General features: G+C 50.5%; 1 protein-coding gene across 2 annotated transcripts in view; it reads left to right on the top strand.

Moving 5' to 3' along the window:
- Positions 1-21,308, top strand: part of VDR (vitamin D receptor) — a 56,980-nt gene that overhangs the window by 25,702 nt on the left and 9,970 nt on the right. For both annotated transcript variants that reach the window (XM_049627251.1, XM_049627249.1), the window contains exons 3-6: positions 9,225-9,355; positions 17,223-17,407; positions 17,670-17,790; positions 20,579-20,750. In XM_049627251.1, coding sequence (XP_049483208.1) covers positions 9,225-9,355; positions 17,223-17,407; positions 17,670-17,790; positions 20,579-20,750 — 609 coding nt within the window. The remainder of the gene's footprint in view (positions 1-9,224; positions 9,356-17,222; positions 17,408-17,669; positions 17,791-20,578; positions 20,751-21,308) is intronic.

The raw sequence follows: 21,308 nt of genomic DNA, 5'->3' as shown, positions 1-21,308 counted from the left end.
ACTCCTCTCGTATATAGTGTTAGTCTGGGGATTGATTCGATGACATATACAAAAGTACTTTAAAAAACATAAAGTATGATATGTTATTTTGGAACCTGATGGGTCAATACTTATGTCCTTCATGGAACGCTGCCCTCATGAAATAAACAAACGTCTCTCCAGCCACACACCTTCCTTTTGTTTTTTTTCCTTTGACACACTCACTCAATGGATTTTAATGAGCATCTGTTATCAAGGCACTGGGCTAAGAGCTGGCAATATGGGGACTCTGACCAAAGGTCATACGTCACCCATCTGCAACCCAAAGGTCTCCAACAGCTCTTGGGGCTATTTGGTTAATTCCTAGATCCCTGTCCCCAACCCCCTCTCTTTCTAGGTCACCTATCCCTGGGGTTCAGCTCTGGGAGATGGGACTCTTAGGTGGCTGCCTATTGGGTTCTGACATACTGGAGGTCAATTCCTTGCCAGAGTGGCTCCAACTCCCATGCACCTGTGCTTCCTCCCCTCAGACACACCACTGCTCCTTGAGGCAGGACCATGATAGGTAGGCATCTGGGTGGAGGGAGGACAGGTTCCCTGATGCCCAGGGCTAGGTGTGGGAAATGGCAAAATGGACAGGGATGGTACGTTTGTATGTCACCCACCCTGAGCCCCTCTTTCCAACAACCCCTGTGTGGAAGTGCTGGTATTACGGGCAGCATTCTGCTTTTGTCCTGTTCCCCTGTCCTTGTCTGCCTTGTGTCTTTACTGTCCCTGCCGTGATGACTGGGCCAGGATGCACTTTCTGAAGAGCCAACACCTCTTGTTGTTTGTCTTGATTTTGTTTGATAAAAATACACACCCACCCACCCACCCCCCACCTACCCACCACACACACACACACACACACACACACACACACAATCAGTCAATCTTTGTTATTTGTAGATTCTGTATTCACAAACTTGGCCACTTGTTAAAACTTCCTTGTAGTCCCCACATCAATACTTGCAGAATTTTGTGGTCATGGTGGTGTCAGAGTGGTGAAAACATCAAGACCCACGACGCACACATTCCCAGCCAAGGTGGAACAAGGTGACATCCTGCCTTCTTGTTTCAGCTCTCATGCTACAAACAAGTGTCCTTTTTGTGGGCTGCTTAGTACCACAGTTTTTGCATTTTTGTGCTATTTGATGGTGATTCCACTGTTTAGGATGGCCCCAAGCATAGTGCTGAAGTGCCATTAAGTGGTCCTAACTAAGCACAAGAAAGCTTCGATGTGCCTTATAAAGAAAACAAGTGTTCAAGAAGCTTCATTCAGACATGAGCTATAGTGCTGTTGGCTGAGTTCAGTTTTAATGAATCAACAATATATATTAAGTAAGGTCCCTTTAAATAGCACATGTGAAACAAGGTTATGTATTGATTGATTGATGAAAATGTTATGACCAGAGGCTTCCAGGAAGCTAACCCTGGGAACAGTGGTTCAGTATGTGTTAATTCAGTGCTCATGGTGCCCTCACAGAACATAACTGTTGCCAAAAAGAAAAATCAATTAAATATACATAATTGCTCCTCTTTTCTCCCCCTTCCCCTTGCTTCTCCTTTACTTCATCCAAATTCTATTTGGTATTTTTCTATTTTTAGTCTATTTCAGATAGAACCCCCTTGCCACTTATGTCTGTTTGTGAAATCCTGATCCCAGGAAGAAAGGTCTACATTGGCGGGGGCGGGGGGGGGAGGGAACCTTCTCTGTGTCAGGTTCCACATCCTTAGGAGCACAAAGATAAGTGCAACCAAGTCCTTGCTCTCGGGGAGTTCACTCAACCCTTTCATGGTGTTCTCAAGGAAAGAGGATCCCTTTCGTGCTGAGTCACTGGCTATTTACCAAGCCCTGGGGACCAGTCTGACTGTTCAGTCTTTGGTTTGACTTCCAAGATAGTCAAACTAACCTACCGTAGGAGCTCATTGTGGTCATCCCAGCAGGTCCAAAATTCATAATCAAACCAAAATGGGATTATGAAGGTTGGACAGTGACCACAGTTCTATTGATCTATGGTCAGACCATAGAGACCATTAGAGACCACTGTTGGCCAATTTGTCCTACAAGTTATTTCATGCTGTTTCTGCTTCATGTTCCTCTGGAATACATGGACATCCTGGGGGGAAAAATGATATGTCCAGTGTGAATAAAATGGCATGGGTAGGCTTGTAAAAGGCTATATGTCTTGGCTCTGTTAACAGCCAGAGCATAAGTAAGGGCTGGAGGGGAAAAATACGTAGGTCCTACTACAAAGGATATATATATATATTGGATGATCTGTGGATGTGAATGAATCTCTGGTCATGAGTGGCTTAGTTCAGACTCTAATATAAAATAAAGGAAAAGGTATAAAGGACAGAAGAAAATCAGAGGGACCTCTTTGAAGAAGAGAATTAAGAGTATGGTGAAGTTTAAGAGGTGGTCCTGGGGGGTGCCTGGGTGACTCAGTCAGTTAAGCCTCCGACTCTTGATTTCGGCTCAGGTCATGATCTGGCAGCAGTGAGATCGAGCCCCATGTCAGGTTTTGTGCTGGGCGGGGAGCCTGCTTGAGACTCTGTCTCTCTGCCCCTCCCTTGCTTATGCTCGCTTTCTCTTTCTCTGTCTCAAAACACAATAAAATAAAATAAGGGGAAAAAAGAATACAGATAAAAAAGGTGGAATAAAAAAGGTGGTCTTGGAATGCAGGGTTGAGAAACAGATCACTGCCTCTTCCTCTTGTCTTCTTCCTCCTTGTTGATGCCTCCTTAATCCAGACACTGTGAAGGCGTGCATTGCAAGTGCCAAGCTAACAAACACAGAGTGGAGAAATGCCTTCTTGTTTGCGGGCCTCAAGGTGCTCAGGGACCTTGTTAATTATGAGTCCTGTGGAGTGCAGGGGGCAAAAGGCAGGCCGGTGAGGATCCGGGAACACGAGGAATGTTCTGGCTTTCGGGAAGTCCACCCAGCTGATACTGCAAGAGCTGTGATGTGAAGGGGAGCAGAGAAACGAGGTGGATGGCCAACGACTTAAAACTCAAAGGGCTTACGAGCACTGGAGTAAACAGAGAGGAGAGAGGAGCAGGGCGTTCTATGAGCACCAGTAAATGAGTCCCCACGACGTCGGGGCTGCCGGAGAAAACTTTGTCCAGTTCAGCTTGGCAGCTGGAAGCTGTTCCATGGCCGCTCGAGACTGGGACTGAAAGAGAACAAGGAAGGTTGTCCACGGATGGGTCAAGAGTAGTTTTGGAAGCTTGGGTAGAGGAGGCCGGATTATTTCAGAGGGAATGTCACTGGAGTTGTCAAGAAAGGCAGCTGCAGGCATGTGAAGAAGATCTTACGTTTTGGGGGGGAACTCAGCTCTCTCATCAAGGCTCATTGGCAGGAAGTCACTCTCGGCACACGCGGGGGTCGTCCCTGTGCTATGGCAGTATAGGGCCAGTGGAGAGGACCGCCAGTGGTTACCCCTCATTTCCAAACCACCCCTCTCAGGGACTGTGTCTCTCCCAATGGCTTTGTGCCAGAGGAGACCCCCAAAGGGCCTCTGCTGCACGTTCCTGGACTTTATGGGGCACGTTTTTTTTTTTAATTTTTTTCTAACATTTATTTATTTTTGAGACAGAGAGAGACAGAGCATGAACAGGGGAGGGGCAGAGAGAGAGGGAGACACAGAATCTGAAACAGGCTCCAGGCTCTGAGCGGTCAGCACAGAGCCCGACGCGGGGCTCGAACTCACGGACCGTGAGATCATGATCTGAGCTGAAGTCGGACGCTCAAGCGACCGAGCCACCCAGGCACCCCTAGGGGGCACGTTTTGATGGCTACTCTGGCTTGGATTGAGGTACGGTATATTCATAATGAATATGAATATTCATATTCATTGGATTGAGGACAATGTTATGTAAGAATACTGGAAGCTTTGGAATCAAACAGATCTTGATTCGGATCCTGCTTTCACACTTATTAGCAGTGTGATGTGAAGCAAGTGATTTAACCCTCCAGTCCTTTTCATATCACCTGTAAAATAGGGATAATGCCCATCCTGAAAGGTCGTTGATAGCCTTGGAGATAATATGCAAAGGAGATAATATGCAAAGATAATATGCATCGAAGGCTCTCGGGAAGCGGAGGCTATTATCATCGTCCTTTTGTAGTGTGTTGCTTCTGAGAACAGACAGCCCTTTCCTCTCCTCTCTCGCAGAACCTGGAATGTGTGTGTAAATAACTCCTGTGCGCAGCTCAAAAGAAGCAGCAGCAAATGGTTTCAAAAGAAGCAGCTCCCATTTCCAGAGCAAATGGTCCGGAAGGGCATATAAGTGAAAAGCAAGTCTCCTTCCCTACCCAGTTCCTGTGCCCCTACCTCCTCCAGAAGCTGTCGCTGTCACCAGCTCGCTGTGTTCGCTGCCAGACTCTTTATATGAAAGCACGTGTGCGGGTTTATGTGTGTGTGCACAGGCACGCACGTGCACGGGGAGATAGGAGTATATACTACACTCACCCTCCCGCACCTTGCTTTTATCTACCACAGAGCATTTCTTCAAGCTGGTTCCCGTTTCCACGTTCTTCCTCTGTCCTTTCCACAGCCCCGTCATCTTGCATGGATATACTATGATGTGATGGACCAGTTCTCTCTCTTTTTTTAAAAAATGTATTGGAGAGAGATGGAACATGAGTGGGGGAGGGGCAGGGAGAGTGAGGAAGAGAGAGAATCCCAGGCAGACTCTGTGCACTGTCAGTGCGGAAGGAGTCCAAGTCGGGGCTCGAACTCACGAACCGCGAGATCGTGACCCGAGCCGAAATCAAGAGTCAGGTGTTGGACCGACTCAGCCACCCAGGCGCCCTTGGACCAGTTCTCTCTCTTTTTTAAAAAAAATTTTTTAATGTTTTATTTATTTTTGAGAGAGAGAGAGAGAGTACAAGCAAGGGAGGGCAGAAAGAGAGGGAGACACAGGCTCCAGGCTCCGAGATTTCTGTGGCACTCAACGTTGCGGTGGAGACAGAGCCCAGAGCTGGTACTTGGCCCCGGGCTTGGGTTTCACAAGGTGTGTCTCTGGTGATAGGGTCACCTACCCGAGAAGGACCCTACTGTCCCAAGCCCGAGACGCTGGCCTCAGGCACTTCAGGCTTCTGTGAATTGCCTGTCATGTTTTGATGAATTGGTCAATGTCCTCTCTCACCCCTGACTTTCTAGAAACTGTGTCTATATTTAGCCTGGCTGCACCACCCGTACCCCTCCTTCCTGAGCTGGGGTATAATTGCCAACCATCCAGAGGATGACAGGGTCCAGGCTTAGAGAGGAGCTAAGGCCATGGGCTCCCACAGAAACTCGAAGCTCTTGTTTCTCAAAACTGAACCAGCTCACAAGCAATTAGCACTGGGAGGAAGACAGGGCAGGGCGTGGATCTTTAGGACAAAGCACAGAGCCACGGCTGGCCAATCTGGCTGCTCTGACTCCTTGTGGGCAGAGGCTAGATGACAGCCACATGTGTGGAAGTGCCCTTAGAAGGCAGGGGATCGGGGAAGAACCGGGTCTCAAGCTCGCAGGACCTGCAGCCCGGCAACTGGGCTGGACTGGGCGTACCTGAAAGCCATTTCAGAAGAGGACCTGGGACCGTCGGAGGCGGTGAGGGAGTTTCCATCTCCTGAACACCGACCCACACTCCAGAGTGTGACCGTGTTCTCTGTGATGGCTAACCTCCATCTTCCTGGCTACAATTCCAGGGTCCTGCCTCTGATTCTGTCTTTAGAGAAGCCAGGGCAGAGCTGCTTACTATAATTTTGCATACTAATAATTTAAGAGCTGCATGAATTTATGGGCTCCTTTCTGCGTTGTTCAACTAATGTGCAGACACGCAGCAAAGTTGGTGGGCTTTGGGACAAAGTGTGGCAAAGGGTGAAAAGCACAAGCAGCATTCTTTTCATTTTTTTATGTTTATTTTTGAGAGACAGAGAGAGAAACAGAGAGAGGGAGACACAGAATCTGAAGCAAGCTCCGGGCTCTGAGCTGTCAACACAGAGCCTGACGCGGGGCTCGAACTCACGAACTGTGAGATCATGACCTGAGCCGAAGTCATATGCTTCACCGACCGAGCCACCCAGGTGCTCCCACAAGTGACATTCTTACGCCAGATCTGAGCCTTACTGGGAGATAATGTGCCTGGCCAGAAGGCTTTTAACATTTTCTTCCTTCCTTCCCTCCCTCCTGCCTTCCTGCCTTCCTCTCCTCCCCCTCCTTTTCCTCCTTCTTCTCCATTTCTCCCTCCTCCTCCTCCTGCTTTGTTTCTCAGTAGTCATGAGAGTACTTCCTACTACAGAGACAAAGCTGGAAGCAAGGATACTGGGTCCTCCCTCCCCAGTGTTTTCTTTTAAGCCAGATCTGCTTTTTTTTTTTTTTTTTTTTGGATTCCAACCCAGCCTTGTTTAGAGTCCACTCCTGTTGTCAGGCAATGCTGGGCTGAGTGGCTATCTCCAAGTCCTCTGTGTGTGGAAGCCTGGCGGGGGGGAGGGGGGGGCTTCAGATTTACAATGAGGAAGATAAAAGAAAGATGGTCATGGTCCACATCTCTTTTTGAGCGACCTTGCAGGTGGGGGAGGTGCCCACCAGTGAGAGTCAGAGGCAGGTGCACTAGAGCCTGAGGAAGGAGGGACAGGCCTCCGAGGGATGTGAGGCTGCCTCTCGTGGGAGGCCTCAGGGAGCTCTCAGCCCCCAGCACAGGGCTGGTGGGAGGCTTTGGCTTATGTGTCTGGAGGTGCCACATGTAGGCTCCTCCTGGTGCCCCAAACCCTGGAGAATGAACAGGAAGAGCTCTGAGCCAGACAAGAGAGTGGGTGGAAGGAAAAAGCAGACCCTCCACTTCTGGGCAAAATGCCTGGTTGTAAAAAAAAAAGGAAATGAGAGTTTACTCTGAATTAGAAACTTCTGGCCCTTGAATAAGTTTAGAGAATTACAGGCATTCTGGGGCCTGAACCTTTGTGGTAATAGGCAGAGCCACAGGAGCCACGAGTGGGAAAGAGGGGGAGGAGTAAAGGAGTGAATCCATCTCACATCCGGTGGTGATAGCAGTATCTCTTTTCAGGGTAGCCAGGGTACCTCCATATTTGCTTGTCCCTCTGGAGAACTACAATAGATGGATGGAGGCTCAAGGAGAAGGGCTTTCTAAAGCCCTTCTTAAAGGCAGGCAAAAGCCTAAAGTACAGTCCCTGCCTGGGTAGTCACTGCAGGGGTGGATGTGGCCTTTAGTGGTCTGGACTTGACCCCCATAGCCTCATGTTTCTCCACCTCCCTGTGTAGCCCTGTCTACTGGGGTCCCCTTGGGTCAGAAGAGGCATAACAGGAGGGTACGGGCAGCCAAGGTCCAAAACCAAAAGCAGCTACCTCGTGGGCCATTGGGTCATCGTTGGCCTTGAGTTCTCAAGAGCCAGCCGCCTGGAGCTCTTTGCCTGTGGGCTCCACCTCACTGAGCACCTTGTTTCTAGAGATGAGAGGGGTTGTACACGAAGCTAAAGCTGAGCCTCACATCTCTAACAGCCAACCAGGGAGCCTTCACTTCTTGCTAAATCACCTCACTGAAAAGTTTCTTCCCCTCGGTGGTCCCATCTATGAAATGAGGAGGTCCACCAGGAGTCTCTTGGGTCCCCTAACCATCTGTCCATTATCCGCCAACGAGTATGTTTGTCTTAAACTCCGTATGTCTTCTAGTGAATGTGAACAGTGAGCCATTTTTCACCAAGAAATAAAACTAGTGTGTGGCCAGCTCCTCTCTAAGAGAGAGAAACGGTTGGACCCGGGCCTTTGCTTCCAAGGCTTGAGCATCTATCGCCACAGCTCCTTGGAAGGTGCTGCTGCTCACAAAGAAAGTGATTCTGCCACCATCCCGCCCCAACTAACTCCTGTCACCCGTCCTGGGGCAAACAAGTGGGGCCTGCCCCTGCTAGGGCTGGGAAGAGCACGAGGAACCTGTAGGACACGGATGATGCAGCCTCCCCAAATCCCATGTGGTGTGGCTGGCAGCAGGGGAGAAAGCCAGATTAAGGAAAATGAGCCCTCAAGCTTGCACATGCACGCATAGGCGCGCGCGCGCGCACACACACACACACACACACACACACAATTTTACATAGAATACCAGCGGCCGAGGAGACCAGCTTCCTAGCTAAGAACCTTTGGTAGTTTTCTGTCCTTGAAGAATCCTTGCTTCCTCTGCCTTTTGGAAAGCCAAGGCCAGACCTCAGGGCCCAACCCGCTCATCTGGCCTTTTCTCTCTGGACATGTTACCTGGATGCCTAAAGCTACGGTTCGGGCCCTTCCTCCCTTCTCCACGCACCCATGCGCATGTCTGTTCCTGGACCAGGGACGCTCTAATCACAGACCTCCAGGCTCTAGATGACTTAAAGCGGCCACGAGCGCCCTCACCTCTCATAATGGCTCACTAAAAGCAGTGAAGGCTGCTCTACAGATTTCAGGATTTTTGTTTCTTTAGTAAAAAAAAAAATGTTTCTTTATTTATTTTTGAGAAAGACAGAGACAGAGCTCCAGCAGGGAAGGGGCAGAGAGAGATGGAGATACAGAATCTAAAGCAGCCTCCAGGCTCTGGGCTCTCAGCACAGAGCCCAAGGGGCTGATGGGGGTGCTTGAACTCAGGAACTTGGAGATCGTGACCTGGGCTGAAGTCCCACGCTTAATTGACTGAGCCACCCAGATTCCCCAGTATTTTTAAAAATTTCACTAGGCTAATTCATTCATGTATTTCCTGTGTAGTAATGATAATAATAATAATAATAATAATAACAATAGAGTGAGAAGTAGAGTGCCATCAAAGTAAATCAGGGGCGCTATGCTGGCTCAGTGGGTAAAGTGGGCAGATCTTGATTTCTGGATCATGAGTTCAAGCCCTGGGGGTAGAGCCTACTTTTTAAAAAAAGCAATCATAGTAATAATAAATAAATAAATAAATAAATCCTTTCAAATAGTAAATAAAATAAATAAATGAAAGCGATGATGGGAGCAGAGTAGGCAATGACAGAAGGAGGAGGAGCCTGGAGTGTGGGGGGAGGGAGCGGTGGTCACTGAGAGCGGCCGGGGCCGGGCCCCAAACTCTCTGTGGGAGACGCGGAGATCCCAGGGGTCTTGCCGGCAGGTCTGGGTGGTCACAGTCCCTGCTGGCAGCCAGGGCCGAGGCTGGAAGGTGGGTGGCACAGAGGTGGCAGGTGCTCTCTCCCTCGGCAGGCGAAGCATGAAGCGGAAGGCGCTGTTCACCTGCCCCTTTAACGGCGACTGCCGCATCACCAAGGACAATCGCCGCCACTGCCAGGCGTGCCGGCTCAAGCGCTGTGTGGACATCGGCATGATGAAGGAGTGTGAGTGCTCGGGGGCCAGGGCGGGGGGTCAGCACTAGAAGGGGAAGGTTTCGTGCTGCTGTTCACGCAGGTTTGGCCCGAGAGGTGTGCGGTCCTTCCCCTGGGGCTGCTGGCGCCCTGCATGTGGAGCTGGGGCCCTGAGGCCAGAACAACAGGGTCCAGGCACCAAGAGGGTACTGCGAGCCTCTCTAGGGTCTGTATATGCGTCTCAGAGGCCTGGGACAGCCCCTCCAGAGTGAGGCCTGTGAGGAGGGCAGCGCAGGGCACTGCCTTCCTGAGCCCAGAGCAGTCCTCCTCCAAGAGTACATCATTATGCTCACCAACCTGCTCAATGACCCAGGGTTCTTTGGACTTTGGGAGAGCGAGCTGCTGAGCTTGGGGAGGGACAGGAGTGGTGGGGAGAATATTGAGAGCCCAGTTGGCATCTGGGGTCTGTCCCCCCTCTGCCTCTGCAGCCTTCCTGCCACTCTGGTCCCTGGGCGGATCTGCCGGCTGGAGCCCAGAGGAGACCAGGGGGAAAGAGTCTGTGAGGGGAAGCACCAGACTCTAGGATGACCCTCTGGATCCAGATAGAGAGAGAGGAGCAGTCCTAGGACTTCCCGTCCAGCTCTGGGGTTGGAGGAGAGGACCAACAGCAAATTCGTTTGTTCTAACCCTCGATTAAAAACAGCCCCTGGACTTTGTTTCTGAGCTGTGGTACCAGTTATTTGGTAACCAGAGTAGCCATTAAATTCAGCAGACCCTGGGAGGGGCTAGCCTGGCCCTCCCCGGCCTGGAGACCAGGGCACTGGGCCAGCCTGGGCATGGGTGCCCCCTGCACATTCAGCCCTGCCTGTCTGCAGTCTGCACGCTGATCCCCTCCTTGGCCCCGGGACAAGGCTTGTGCCCTGCTAACCTGTGGGCCTGGGGAGGCTAAGGAGGGGTGCTCAGATGCAGGCACCCCGGGAGGCCCTCCTGGCTATGGGGCTATCGTTTTGGGGGGTGAGGGAGGCAGGTACAGGGAAGATGTGTCCGGAACAAGGGAAGAGTCACGGGATAGGGCTTAGGGGATGGAAAGTTTCTTCCTTGATGGGAAAAAAAACCCCTCTCTGTTGTTGGGGAACAGAGACAGCGTGAAGGCCCTCACCTGGAGCCTCCTCCTTGGGCCTGGGGATCACAGCCCTCCACTCCTGATCCCGGCTCCCCAGTCAACACTGACAGTTCTGGAAGAAGTTTCCAGGCTGTTGTTCCTCCTCGCCCCCACGGGAGCGGGCAGGCCTGGACATGCTGATCTCTCCTAGCCCAGTCCCCTGCCCCACCCGACTCCCGTGTTTATCCTGGAGCAGAGCAGGCCAAGGCTGAGTGCCTCATGGGGCTTCTCACACACTGGCTTAGTGTGGCCTCCTCTGTGCGAGGCACGAGGGTGGACACAAACCAGATGCGGTTCTTAGAGCCCCTGCTCCTGCCCCCAAGGAGCACACATCCTCCACAGGGCAGGGAGCCTGGGTCTCAGGCTTTTGCCAACCAAGAACCACCATGGTTACACGTCTGGGATTCAGTAAGGCTCTGCCCCAGAACGTCTGGTCGGTGCCAGCCTCACTGCTGTTCCAGAAGCCCCTCTCCTAGGTCTCAGGAGGAAGGAGGTGTTGCATCCACTTAGAATAGGGCGAACACTTGGAAATCATCTGAGACCCAGAAAAGTAAAACTACCAGGACTGGAGTCAGAACGCGAGTCTCCATGTCTGCTTCTAGATCCCTCCTGGTCCGCAAAGAGAGCTCTGCATCCATGGTGATGAACAGGTCTTGGGTGCGTCCAAGTGCCTCCCCCCAAGAACACCGTGTGGTGGGGGGGGGGCCGCAATCCACAAATGGATGCCCACCCCTCAACTCCCAACAGCTTTGCCCTTCAGCCATCCCAAACACAACCTCGGTCTTCCCCAACAGAGCCCTGTCCCCACCCTGTTATATATCCACAGTAATCCCACACCCCTGCCCTGCTCTATGCCCAGGGCACTTGTGTCCTTGCCCTACTGTGTGCAACCCTGTGCTCCCATCTTGCTATATGCTCAGGACAGTCCTGGGTCCTCACGCTGCTGTATATCCACTGTAGGCCCACACCCCTACCTTGCTGTATGCCCAGGGCAGCCCTGTGTCCCCCAATCTCAGGATGCCCGTGCAGGGAGCTCTAGTGAGTGAGGTGTGGGCTGGTAGAGCTGAGCTCTTGGAGTCTGGGCCCCAGAGCTCCTGTTACATGGAAAGTTTGAGCTAGCACTAGGCACGTTCTTGCCGCTGCTCTAAGGGAGGGTCCTTCAGGAAGAGCTGTAGTTCTCTGCGTCAATCTAGCCCAGCTTAAAGAAGTCTGTCAGAGTGTCTGAGCCTAGAGCTCCCAACTCAGAAACCTAGGAGAGCCGCTCATTTATCACCTGGGCTGGTGATTGCCTTAAGGCTCAGCCTCCCAGAGACAATTTTGTATCAACATTTGTAAAACCCCCGGACACCTCCGGGCGGGCTCGCTACGAAGGGAGCTGCAAACACAGGCTCCCTTCTGGCAGGGGCAGAGAGGGGGCCCTTCCCTAGAGGCAGCTCAGGAAGGGGAAGGGGCTGGGTGTGGGAAGTCCTACTGAGTGCAAGATACATGCTGTTTCTGGTTAAATTCTCATAAGAATCCCTAAAGATGTACATACTTCTGTTGTTTTTTTCATAGATGGGGAAGCGCAGAGGAATTAAAATTTCATGCTTTTAAGCTAATAAGATGGTGTGGTATGGGCATTCTGACCTAGGTCTGTTTGCTTCCAAGGGCCAGGTGAGTGGGCTCCACCCTGGCGTAGCCCGTCAGGTACCCCCAGTGGGCCAGAGCTCCCCCACTGTGCATTTCCAGGCACCTTCCAGGTGCCCAAAGGGATGGGCATAAGAGACTGTTCCCACCGAAGGCTCCCTTTCTCTTTCTTCAAGTCCTAGTTGACTTTATTCCTTGGAGCCCAAGAAATTCCATGGTTGAATTCTTACTTCTGGTTGACCTATCCTGCGTGGAAACACCTATATGTTAGTTTGTTCCATGTTTTTACAGATGTATGTCTCTTCTACCCAGAGTTAGCACAGCTCCTGGCACAGCATAGGTACTCAATAAATATGTGTTGAATACATTAGCTCCCCATTATGCTCATTTGTACCTCTGTATCTCCCACGGGTCTATAGATCAGAAAGATCTCCCAAATCTGCTATTGTCCGTGTCATTCACTTGATCACGCTTCCAGAGCTTGACTTCCAAATGCAGTTCTAGACTTCATGAAACAGGGAACGTCCTGCATGGGAGCACCGTGCACAAAACCATTTTAGGACTCAGCAGGCAACCTAGACGGAAGGCAGAAAAGCTACAGAGGAGCCATATGGGTTTCACAAAATCTATAAACACAGCTCATGTGCTTTATTCACTGGAGAGCCCATCAAATGTTCTTTCAGAACCTGTTTGCTCTTATTCTAGGTCAAAGGCTTTCAACTCCAAAACGTGGGTCCTCCTACATCATGGTCACGGCATTTTCGGTAGCAAATTTCTTGAGAAAGTGATTTTTAAAAAACGCACCATTCCCCGTGAAATTAGCAACCCCTTTAAACAATGACCTATCTGATAAATCACAATGCGCCTCTGCACATGTGAGACACTTGTGACTTACCCGGTCTCCAGACAGTTTTGCCTGGAGGGAGGCTCGGGGATTGGCAGCCCCCGTTAGAAAATGGCAGGTCTCAGCATTTCCTTCGTTAGCACTGCACACAGGAAGGCAGTAGCTATTTGATACAGTGATTGAGAAGAACAATGGCATAAGGTTAACCTTGGATCTTCTTAACTTTGTCCTTTGAAAGTAAATCATTTACAAACTTTGCTACTTTATTTACTTTTCCATGCTCTTCAGACGGATTGGAACACTCTGTGTGTTCCACGGCTGAGGACAAGAGTCCCACTGAGCAAGCAGAGCCAATTGTAATCACAAGCGGTAGGGAGTAGTGGTTACAGTTACGGATTCTAGAGCCTTATTGCCCAGGCCCGAATACCGGCTTCACCATGTGTTAGCTGTATGACTTTGAACAAGGTACATAGCCTCTGGGCCTCCATTCCCTCATCTGCAAACTGGGGATAATAGCACCTGCCTTAAGAGGTTTTTATGAGCACTAAATATATGCGCTAATGTTTAAGAAACTTTTAGAACGGTGTCCAGCACATAAAAAGTTCTATATTTTTAATCCATTTTTATTACCACTGTTTTTTTTTTCTTCATAAAACTTGATTACCAGGATTTCCAGCTCCCCAACAGACTAGAAGTTAGCTGTTTATGGGAAGAAAGGCAGGCACTGATACAAAGGGACAACACAGAGCTTACCAGAGAGGGGGTGACTGAAAGCTATGTGAGGTAGCACAGGAACGCCACATCAGGGGTGCCTGGGTAGCTCAGTCGGTTAAGCATCCAACTTCAGCTCAGGTCATGACCTTGCAGTCTGTGGGTTCGAGCCCTGCATCGGGTTCTCTGCTGTCAGCTCAGAGTCCACTTTGGATCCTCTGTCCCCCATCTCTCTGCCCCTCCCCTACGCACTCTCTCTCTCTCTCAAATAAATAAACATTAAAAAAAAAAGAGCTCCTTGGTGCACCTGAGTGACTCAGTTGGCTAAGTGTCCAACTTCAGCTCAGGTCATGATCTCATGGTCCGTGGGTTCAAGCCCCATGTTGGGCTCTGTGTTGACAACTCAGAGCCTGGAGCCTGCTTTGGATTCTGTGTCTCCCTCTCTCTCTGCACCCCTCCCCCCACTCGTACTCTGTCTCTGTCTCTCTCTCAAAAATAAATAAACATTAAAAAAACTTTTTTTTTCAATTAAAAAAGAAAAAGAACTCCAAATCATAGCAGGCTAAGTCATATAGTGCACGGACACAGCCCTATACAATTCTGAGGTTATAACCTTGTTCCTGCAAAGTCCATTAATTGTTCCGAATGATGATGCTTCTGAATCATCAAGAAAAGGTAATATGATGTTACAGGTGTTCTGTTACAAGGTATTCTGTCTTGAAAATGTTTCAGTCACAATTATTGAAATTAAAAGGCAAGCTGGGCTCAGTTATCTAGTGGACTGGCATTCAATGTGTGCCATCCTGCCATTTTAAGGTACATGCAGTGCTGGTGCACGTCTCACTATCATTTCCTGAGCAAAGGACAATGACTAGCACATAGTAGGTACAATCAGCATAGATGTGTTGGGTGTGCAATCTTTCAGACTATGGAGTCAACACCATGGCCAGGAAGCCTCACTGGGCTAGCCTTTATGCAGAAACCACAGGAAGTGTAAGATGTTCGCCACCCCCTTAGGTATCCTATGGTTCTAGTGAAAGAGATCTTTATGTTTTAAGTTTATTTATTTATTTTGAGAGAGAGAGAGAGAGGTGGTGCAGAGAGAGCAGGAGAGAGAGAATCCCAAGCAGTCTCCAGCTATTGGCATGGAGCCTAACTTGGGAACCGTGAGACCATGACCTGAGTGAGATCAAGAGTCAGACCTCAGGGGTGCCTGGGGGGCTCAGTCGGTTAAGCGTCCAACTTCAGCTCAGGTCATGATCTCGCGGTCCGTGAGTTCGAGCCCCGCGTCGGGCTCTGGGCTGATGGCTCAGAGCCTGGAGCCTGCTTCCAATTCTGTGTCTCCCTCTCTCTCTGCCCCTCTCCCGTTCATGCTCTGTCTCTCTCTGTCTCAAAAAAAAAAAAAAAAGTTAAAAAAAGTTAAAAAATAAAAAAAGAGTCAGACATCCAACTGGCTGAGCCACCCAGGTGCCCCTAGTGAAAGAGATCTTGAACATCTTAGGTTCTATCTGCGCAGGCATTTACTGGAGCCTGTACTAATCATAAATATTACAGAGTGGAAGATACTTTGGTGCCAGTGTGTGTGGGAGACAGTAGACACGCCCCAGAAATGAGCAATGAATGCACAGTGCAGATCAGGGCAATCCAGAAAGGCTTCGTGGTAAAAGAGGACTGTAAACTGGGGGCTGAAGAATAGACAGAGCTTGCACCGCTACAGGGGAGAGAAGACCCAGCTGGACAGGCATCCAGCGTAAGTGGAAATGAGGTGGCAAGAGCGAGCGGGTCATGTTCACAGGTCAGCAATCTTGACGTGACCAGAGCACAAGCTGTGTGTCCAGAGGCCCTGGGAAGTGACACTGCAAAGTTAGGAAGACGTAAAAGCATGGAGAATCTTGACTTTAATTTGGACCGTGGTAAGCAGGAAGGACCCAGAAAAGGTTTCTGAGCGGGAGAGGGATGTCATAGAATCGCAAGGGGATATCAAAGCCTAGTCAGGCTGAGAAACACGTTCTGGGGTGTCTGGTGTGACAGGCAGAGCACCCACCCTCAGGGGAGCAGGAAAGACCAGACACCTAATCTTGGATTCCCGAGGCTAGGGCCTTGCACCTTGTCTTGAATGGAATGCTCCCTGCTCCTTCCCCTTTCACCCCACTTGACCTCTTGGAGTCTGAGCAGACACCCTCTGTGGGAGGAGGCCTGGCAGCTCTTTGGGCAGGTGAGTCAATAACCTGGGCGTGGCCTCCTGCGGTCCTCTTAGTATGGCTTACCTCAGCTGTGGAGGGGACTCAACATCCTTTGCCACAGGCTTCCTTTCCTGCCGTGCCCGAGGCTCTGGGTGCCCATCCCCCCCCCCAGGCTCTCCCTCCCCTCCCACCAGCTTCGTGCATTCTCCCCCCACCTGAGGGGGCCGGGCCAGTGGGCCTTTCTTAAAGCCCAGAACCCACCCACCCTGGGGTTCTACTTCCTTTCCCTGCTGTTGTGAAACTCCCCAGGTCTGTGGGCAGAAGCGCTGGCGACACCAGCACAGAGCAAGTAGCTACAGGCCGAGGGCCCCAGTGCCCACTCCCGCCGCCAGCACTCTGCAAGCCCCGGCCGGGAGGTCTGTTTGCCCGGCTGCTGTGCCAGGCGTCCCTGCTCCCAGCCCTGCCCTCCCAGGCAGCTGCCCAGCGCGGCGAGGTGGGCACGGCCCTGGGGCCCCTGCACAGCCTGATGGTGGGGTCTCCCCCTTGTCAGACACCCTCACTAGCAGCTGGAGAGAACTGCAAATCAGAGCTTCACGGTGTTATCTTTGGGACTTCTAGAGGCCTGGAAAACTTCCTTGGGCAGAAGTTTCAAGACTAGACAGGCCGGAGGAGGGGTTGTTTTGCGGGAACCGAAGAGCAAAGTCTTTCTAAGTTGGTCAGAGTAGATCAGATGCCCGAGTCCCATGCCTGGAAACTTGGGTGTGGGAATGGCTCCAAAGAGGGGCCTTTCAGCATCTCCCAGCTTCCAACACTGGGACTGGCCACACAGTGCCTCTCACCCTTCCTCCCCCAATGTCTCCCTCGAGATCATGCGCAATGAAGGTGGGGGGAGAAGAGACCGGAATGAGCAGCCGCTCTGTGCTAGGCATGCATTCAGTTCTCAAAACAGCCCATCCTTCAAGGCAGGAGTTATCACTGCCACCACTCTGCCACCCCACATACACACACTTTTCGGAGGCAGGAGCAACAAAGGGACCTTAGAAGAGTTATGATGGAACAAACTTCTTGGTTTGATTAATGAGAGGAAAGCCCAGAGAGTTCACACGGTTTGCCCAGAATCGTATCACTCGTTCCTGAGAACCCGGACTCGCTAATAATGCCTGAGCATCCCACCTCTCAAATCCTTTCTCCTCCTCTCTCATGCACCTGCCTTTTCACCATGGGAAACCCAGTTTTCCATCCATGGGGTGGACCTGTGGCAGGAAGCACGCCCGCCCTGTGAGCTCCAAGGGTGAGGGGAGCAGCCCCTCCCCTCTTGTGCCGTTAGTACCTGGAGGAAGCTTTCCCATCCCTCTTCCTAACCCCCCCCCCCAGTCATCCTGACGGACGAAGAGGTGCAGCGGAAGCGGGAGATGATCCTGAAACGGAAGGAGGAGGAAGCCTTGAAGGACAGTCTGCGGCCCAAGCTCTCGGAGGAACAGCAGCGCATCATCGCCATCCTGCTGGATGCCCATCACAAGACCTACGACCCCACCTATGCCGACTTTACCCAGTTCCGGGTACGCGTGCTCGCCGGCTGGCCGGGAAGGATGAGCTGCGGTGGTGAAGAGCCACAGGGGGAGCCGGGGCGTGGGGAGTGCGCGTGGAGAACCACGGGCATCCATACCTGGGCGGGGGGGGGGGGTGCTCCGTCCCTCTGGCACCGGGGAGGCCTCCCCCTCCCGTCAGCCTTCCTCAGAGCCCCTCCTGCCAGAGATCAGGGGCAAGGTGGGAAAGTGGCCCCCAAATGTGAGCCTCTGATCCCCCGTCCTTCCCTTCCAGCCTCCGGTTCGTGGGGATGCATGCGCAGGCGGCCGTCCCTCAAGGCCCTCCTCCAGACACACGCCCAGCCTCTCCGGGGACTCGTCTTCCACCTGCTCAGATCACTACGCGGCCTCGCTCGGTGAGCCCACTGCCGCCCCCAGGGAGCCCAGGGAGCCCATCGTGGGAGGAGGGCCCAGAGCTCCCGCAGCCCATCTGCCCTTGGCTGCGGATGGCAGGGTAGCTGTGTGCCAGTGTCCTCCGAACAACCCCCACCCTGCTTCGTTTTGGGGTTTTTCTTTTTCTTTTTTTCTTAAACAGAAGAAGGCTAACTAGCCCGAGGGCCGGTGCTGGGGGGAGGCCAAGCCGGGGTCTGTCTGCAGAGTCCCTGTTCTTTCCTCCAAACAAGGCTTCTGCCCCTGCCTCCGTCCCTGGGGCTAACCTGGTTCCTTTAAATGGTATTTTGAGCCTGGGCCTCTCGGGGGTTCTGTTTTTGTTTTTTGTTTTTTTCCAGTTTAGTTGAGATATAATTGCCATGTACCGTTATATTCGTTTCAGGAATGCAACGTAATGATTGGATACCTGGAGGTGTGGCAAAATGATTACCGCAATAAGTTTAGGTCCTCTCCATCACCTCACAGAGTTACAAAGTTTTCTTTCCCTTGTGGCGAGAGCTTCCAAGATCGACTCTCTTAGCAATTTCCAAATATACGAGACAGTATAGTCCTCAGAGCCTTGGAGGGTGGTACTCCAGGGGAAGAACATGTGGGTCCGAGCATAGCCTCCCCTCCCCCCCCCCCCCCCCCCCTCCCCGGAGCTCTGTGGGAACCACCAAGGCGCTGGAGAACCTGTCACCTCCAGCACTTGCTTGCTTTTCCTCTTATGGTCCTTTTCTACCTTCTTCCTTATCGTCCTGCCCCTCCCCTCCCCATCCTTCATCCCTCTGCCTCTCACCCAACCCTTCTGCCCTCTGTGTGAGTCCTGCAAAAGGACAGGGATGGGAAAGCCCCTTCCTTCTGGGGAACTAGAACCCTCAGATATGGTGCTTCTGTGCCCAGATCCAAAAGCATTGGGAGGGGTCTCAGTGCAGCTGGACGAGGATAGCCATGGAGCCAGACCATTGTGTCTACCCACCCAGGAGTGACAGGAGGGAGGTGGTGAGGGACTAAAGAAAAGCAGTGGCCATTTCATGGACTGACTGACCCTATGAACCCCTTGTCTTGTAGGGGTTCCTCCCGTGTGTTAATTTTCTCTACCCACTTAGCTGCTCTTGTCACTTAATGGCGTATTTTGCACCAATGAGGATCAGTCTGCATGCTATACATTCAGCTTTGAATAATTCCATACTATTTAGGAGTTTTGATCCCCTCAAAAGTTAATTGATTTGAGGTGCTCACCCCCACCAATGGTATGTTCAGTATAGCATGTGTTTATTTAAAGGGTTGCCTGGCTGGCTTAGTTAGAGGAGTGTGTGACTCTTGATCTTGGGGTCATGAGTTTGAGCCCCATGTTGGCCATAGAGATTACTTAATTAAAAAATTAAATAAATAAATAAATAAATAAATAAATAATTCAAACTAGTTAACGTTTTTAACTTTTTTTAAATATTTACTTCATTTTTGAGAGACAGACAGAGCATGAGCAGTGGAGGGGCAGAGAGAGAGAGAGAAAGACACAGAATCTGAAGCAGGCTCCAGGCTCTGAGCTGTCAGCACAGAGCCCTACATGGGGCTCAAACTCACGAATCGCGAGATCATGACCTGAGTTGAAGTCAGATGCTTAACCAGCTGAGCCACCCAGGTGCCCCAAACTAGTTAACATTTTTAAAGCAAACGTAATACATGTTCATTAGAGACATTCAGAAAATATAAACTAAATTATATATATGTGTATATATATATATATATATACACAATAAATATATATATATATATTTATATGTAAAATCTTTAAGCCTACTACCCAAGGGTAGTCACCGTTAACACTGTTATATGTCTCTTTCCCATCTTTTTAAAAATTTAAATGCATATGTATGTTTACACAGTGGGATTATGCTGGACACAATATACGTAGCTTGCTTTTTTCTCTTGACAGTATATCATATTTTCCTGTTATTCAATATACCTTTATATTATGTTTAAAGCTGATTAGTATTCTGGGGTATGAATATACAATAACATATCTGGTCTAGATTGTGTCCCAGTGTTTCATTAAGATAATCATATGCTTGTAGCTGAAGATTTGCATTTATTCCAGACTTTTTTCCTTATGATGAATTTATGGAAGTGAAATTACTGGTCAAAAGGCATACATAATTGTAGGTTGCAGACGCCTGCTGTCTTCAATAGCTCTCTAGATTACTTGCATGAATTTATGCTTCCTTTAGCACCCCGTGTCACAAGGGTTGCCTAATTCCCTGCACCTTTACAAACACTGGCACCAAACATATTTGTTTCTAGTTTATTGAGGAAAAGTGTAGACGTTCTAAGTTGTGGATCTTGAATCACTAGCGAGGTCTACAACTTAGAACGATCTTTTCCATAAGTTCATTGGTTCCAAATTCATGTTTGATTTGGTCATTAGAAACACATGGTCTGTAACATCGTGGCTCAAGGAAGTCTCATTTCTTGGGGCATCTTTGATCTTTGATTTCACTGCCTTGCTCTGCTTGAAAGTTTTCTTTCAAGTTTCTTTTCAAAGTTTCTAGGATTCCTGGGGAATCCTAGAGGGAAGCCTGGACTGAAGAGTGACCTTGGAGAGAGGCAGTCGCTATGGGATTCCTGGCCAGTGACCTTGGAGAGAGGCAGTCACTATGGGATTCCTGACCAGACCTGCTGCTAGGGCACAGGAGGTCCTCACAGAGCCAAGAAGGAGAGTGTCTGGCTCACGTATCCTCAAGAAGTTCTTTCTCTTTCCTCATCCTTCCTCAGATGTGATGGAGCCGACCAGCTTCTCCAATCTGGATCCGAGGGAAGAAGATTCAGATGACCCTTCTGTGACCCTGGACCTGTCCCAGCTCTCGATGCTGCCCCATCTGGCTGACCTGGTCAGTTACAGCATCCAAAAGGTCATCGGCTTTGCCAAGATGATTCCAGGGTTCAGGTAAGAAGAGTCAGAATCCTAGACTGAGCTAGAAGAAGGCCTGGAGGTCAATCCACTGCTTCCCAGAATAGAGACTCAGACCCTACCCCAGACCTCCTACAGCAGGATCTCTGGGAAGTACAGCCCATCCAGCATCACTCAGCAGGCCAGCACTGGAGAGCTATCCATACTCCCACAGTTTCTGGATGACAGAACAAAAGCCCAGAGAGGGTCAGTGGCCAGCCAGGATCATTTTTTAGTGTTAGAGTCAGTATGTGTCAGAGCCAAGGTCTAGAATTCCAAGTTCACTGCCACGTCCCCTCCAGCTGGCTTGGGTCTAACCCTCATGTTAATCCTTTAAATTAAACCTCCATTAATCTCTCACACCCAATGCTGACACCCAAATGAAGTGATAGAGAGGAGAAAGGGTTGGGCAAGGAGACTTGTGAAGTAATTTCAAATCCCAGAGGGAGACAGTTTTCCTGGCACACGTAACCGGGGCCTCCTTCACCCCAATTTCCATGAAAAGCCCTTTTCCTAACCATACTGAGACCTTTTGCCAAAACAGATAGGTATGAG

Source organism: Panthera uncia, chromosome B4 (assembly GCF_023721935.1).
Source record: "Panthera uncia isolate 11264 chromosome B4, Puncia_PCG_1.0, whole genome shotgun sequence".
Taxonomy (NCBI): domain Eukaryota; kingdom Metazoa; phylum Chordata; class Mammalia; order Carnivora; family Felidae; genus Panthera; species Panthera uncia.
The sequence above is the reverse complement of the archived record's forward strand: the minus strand, read 5'-3'. Positions and strand labels throughout refer to the sequence as shown.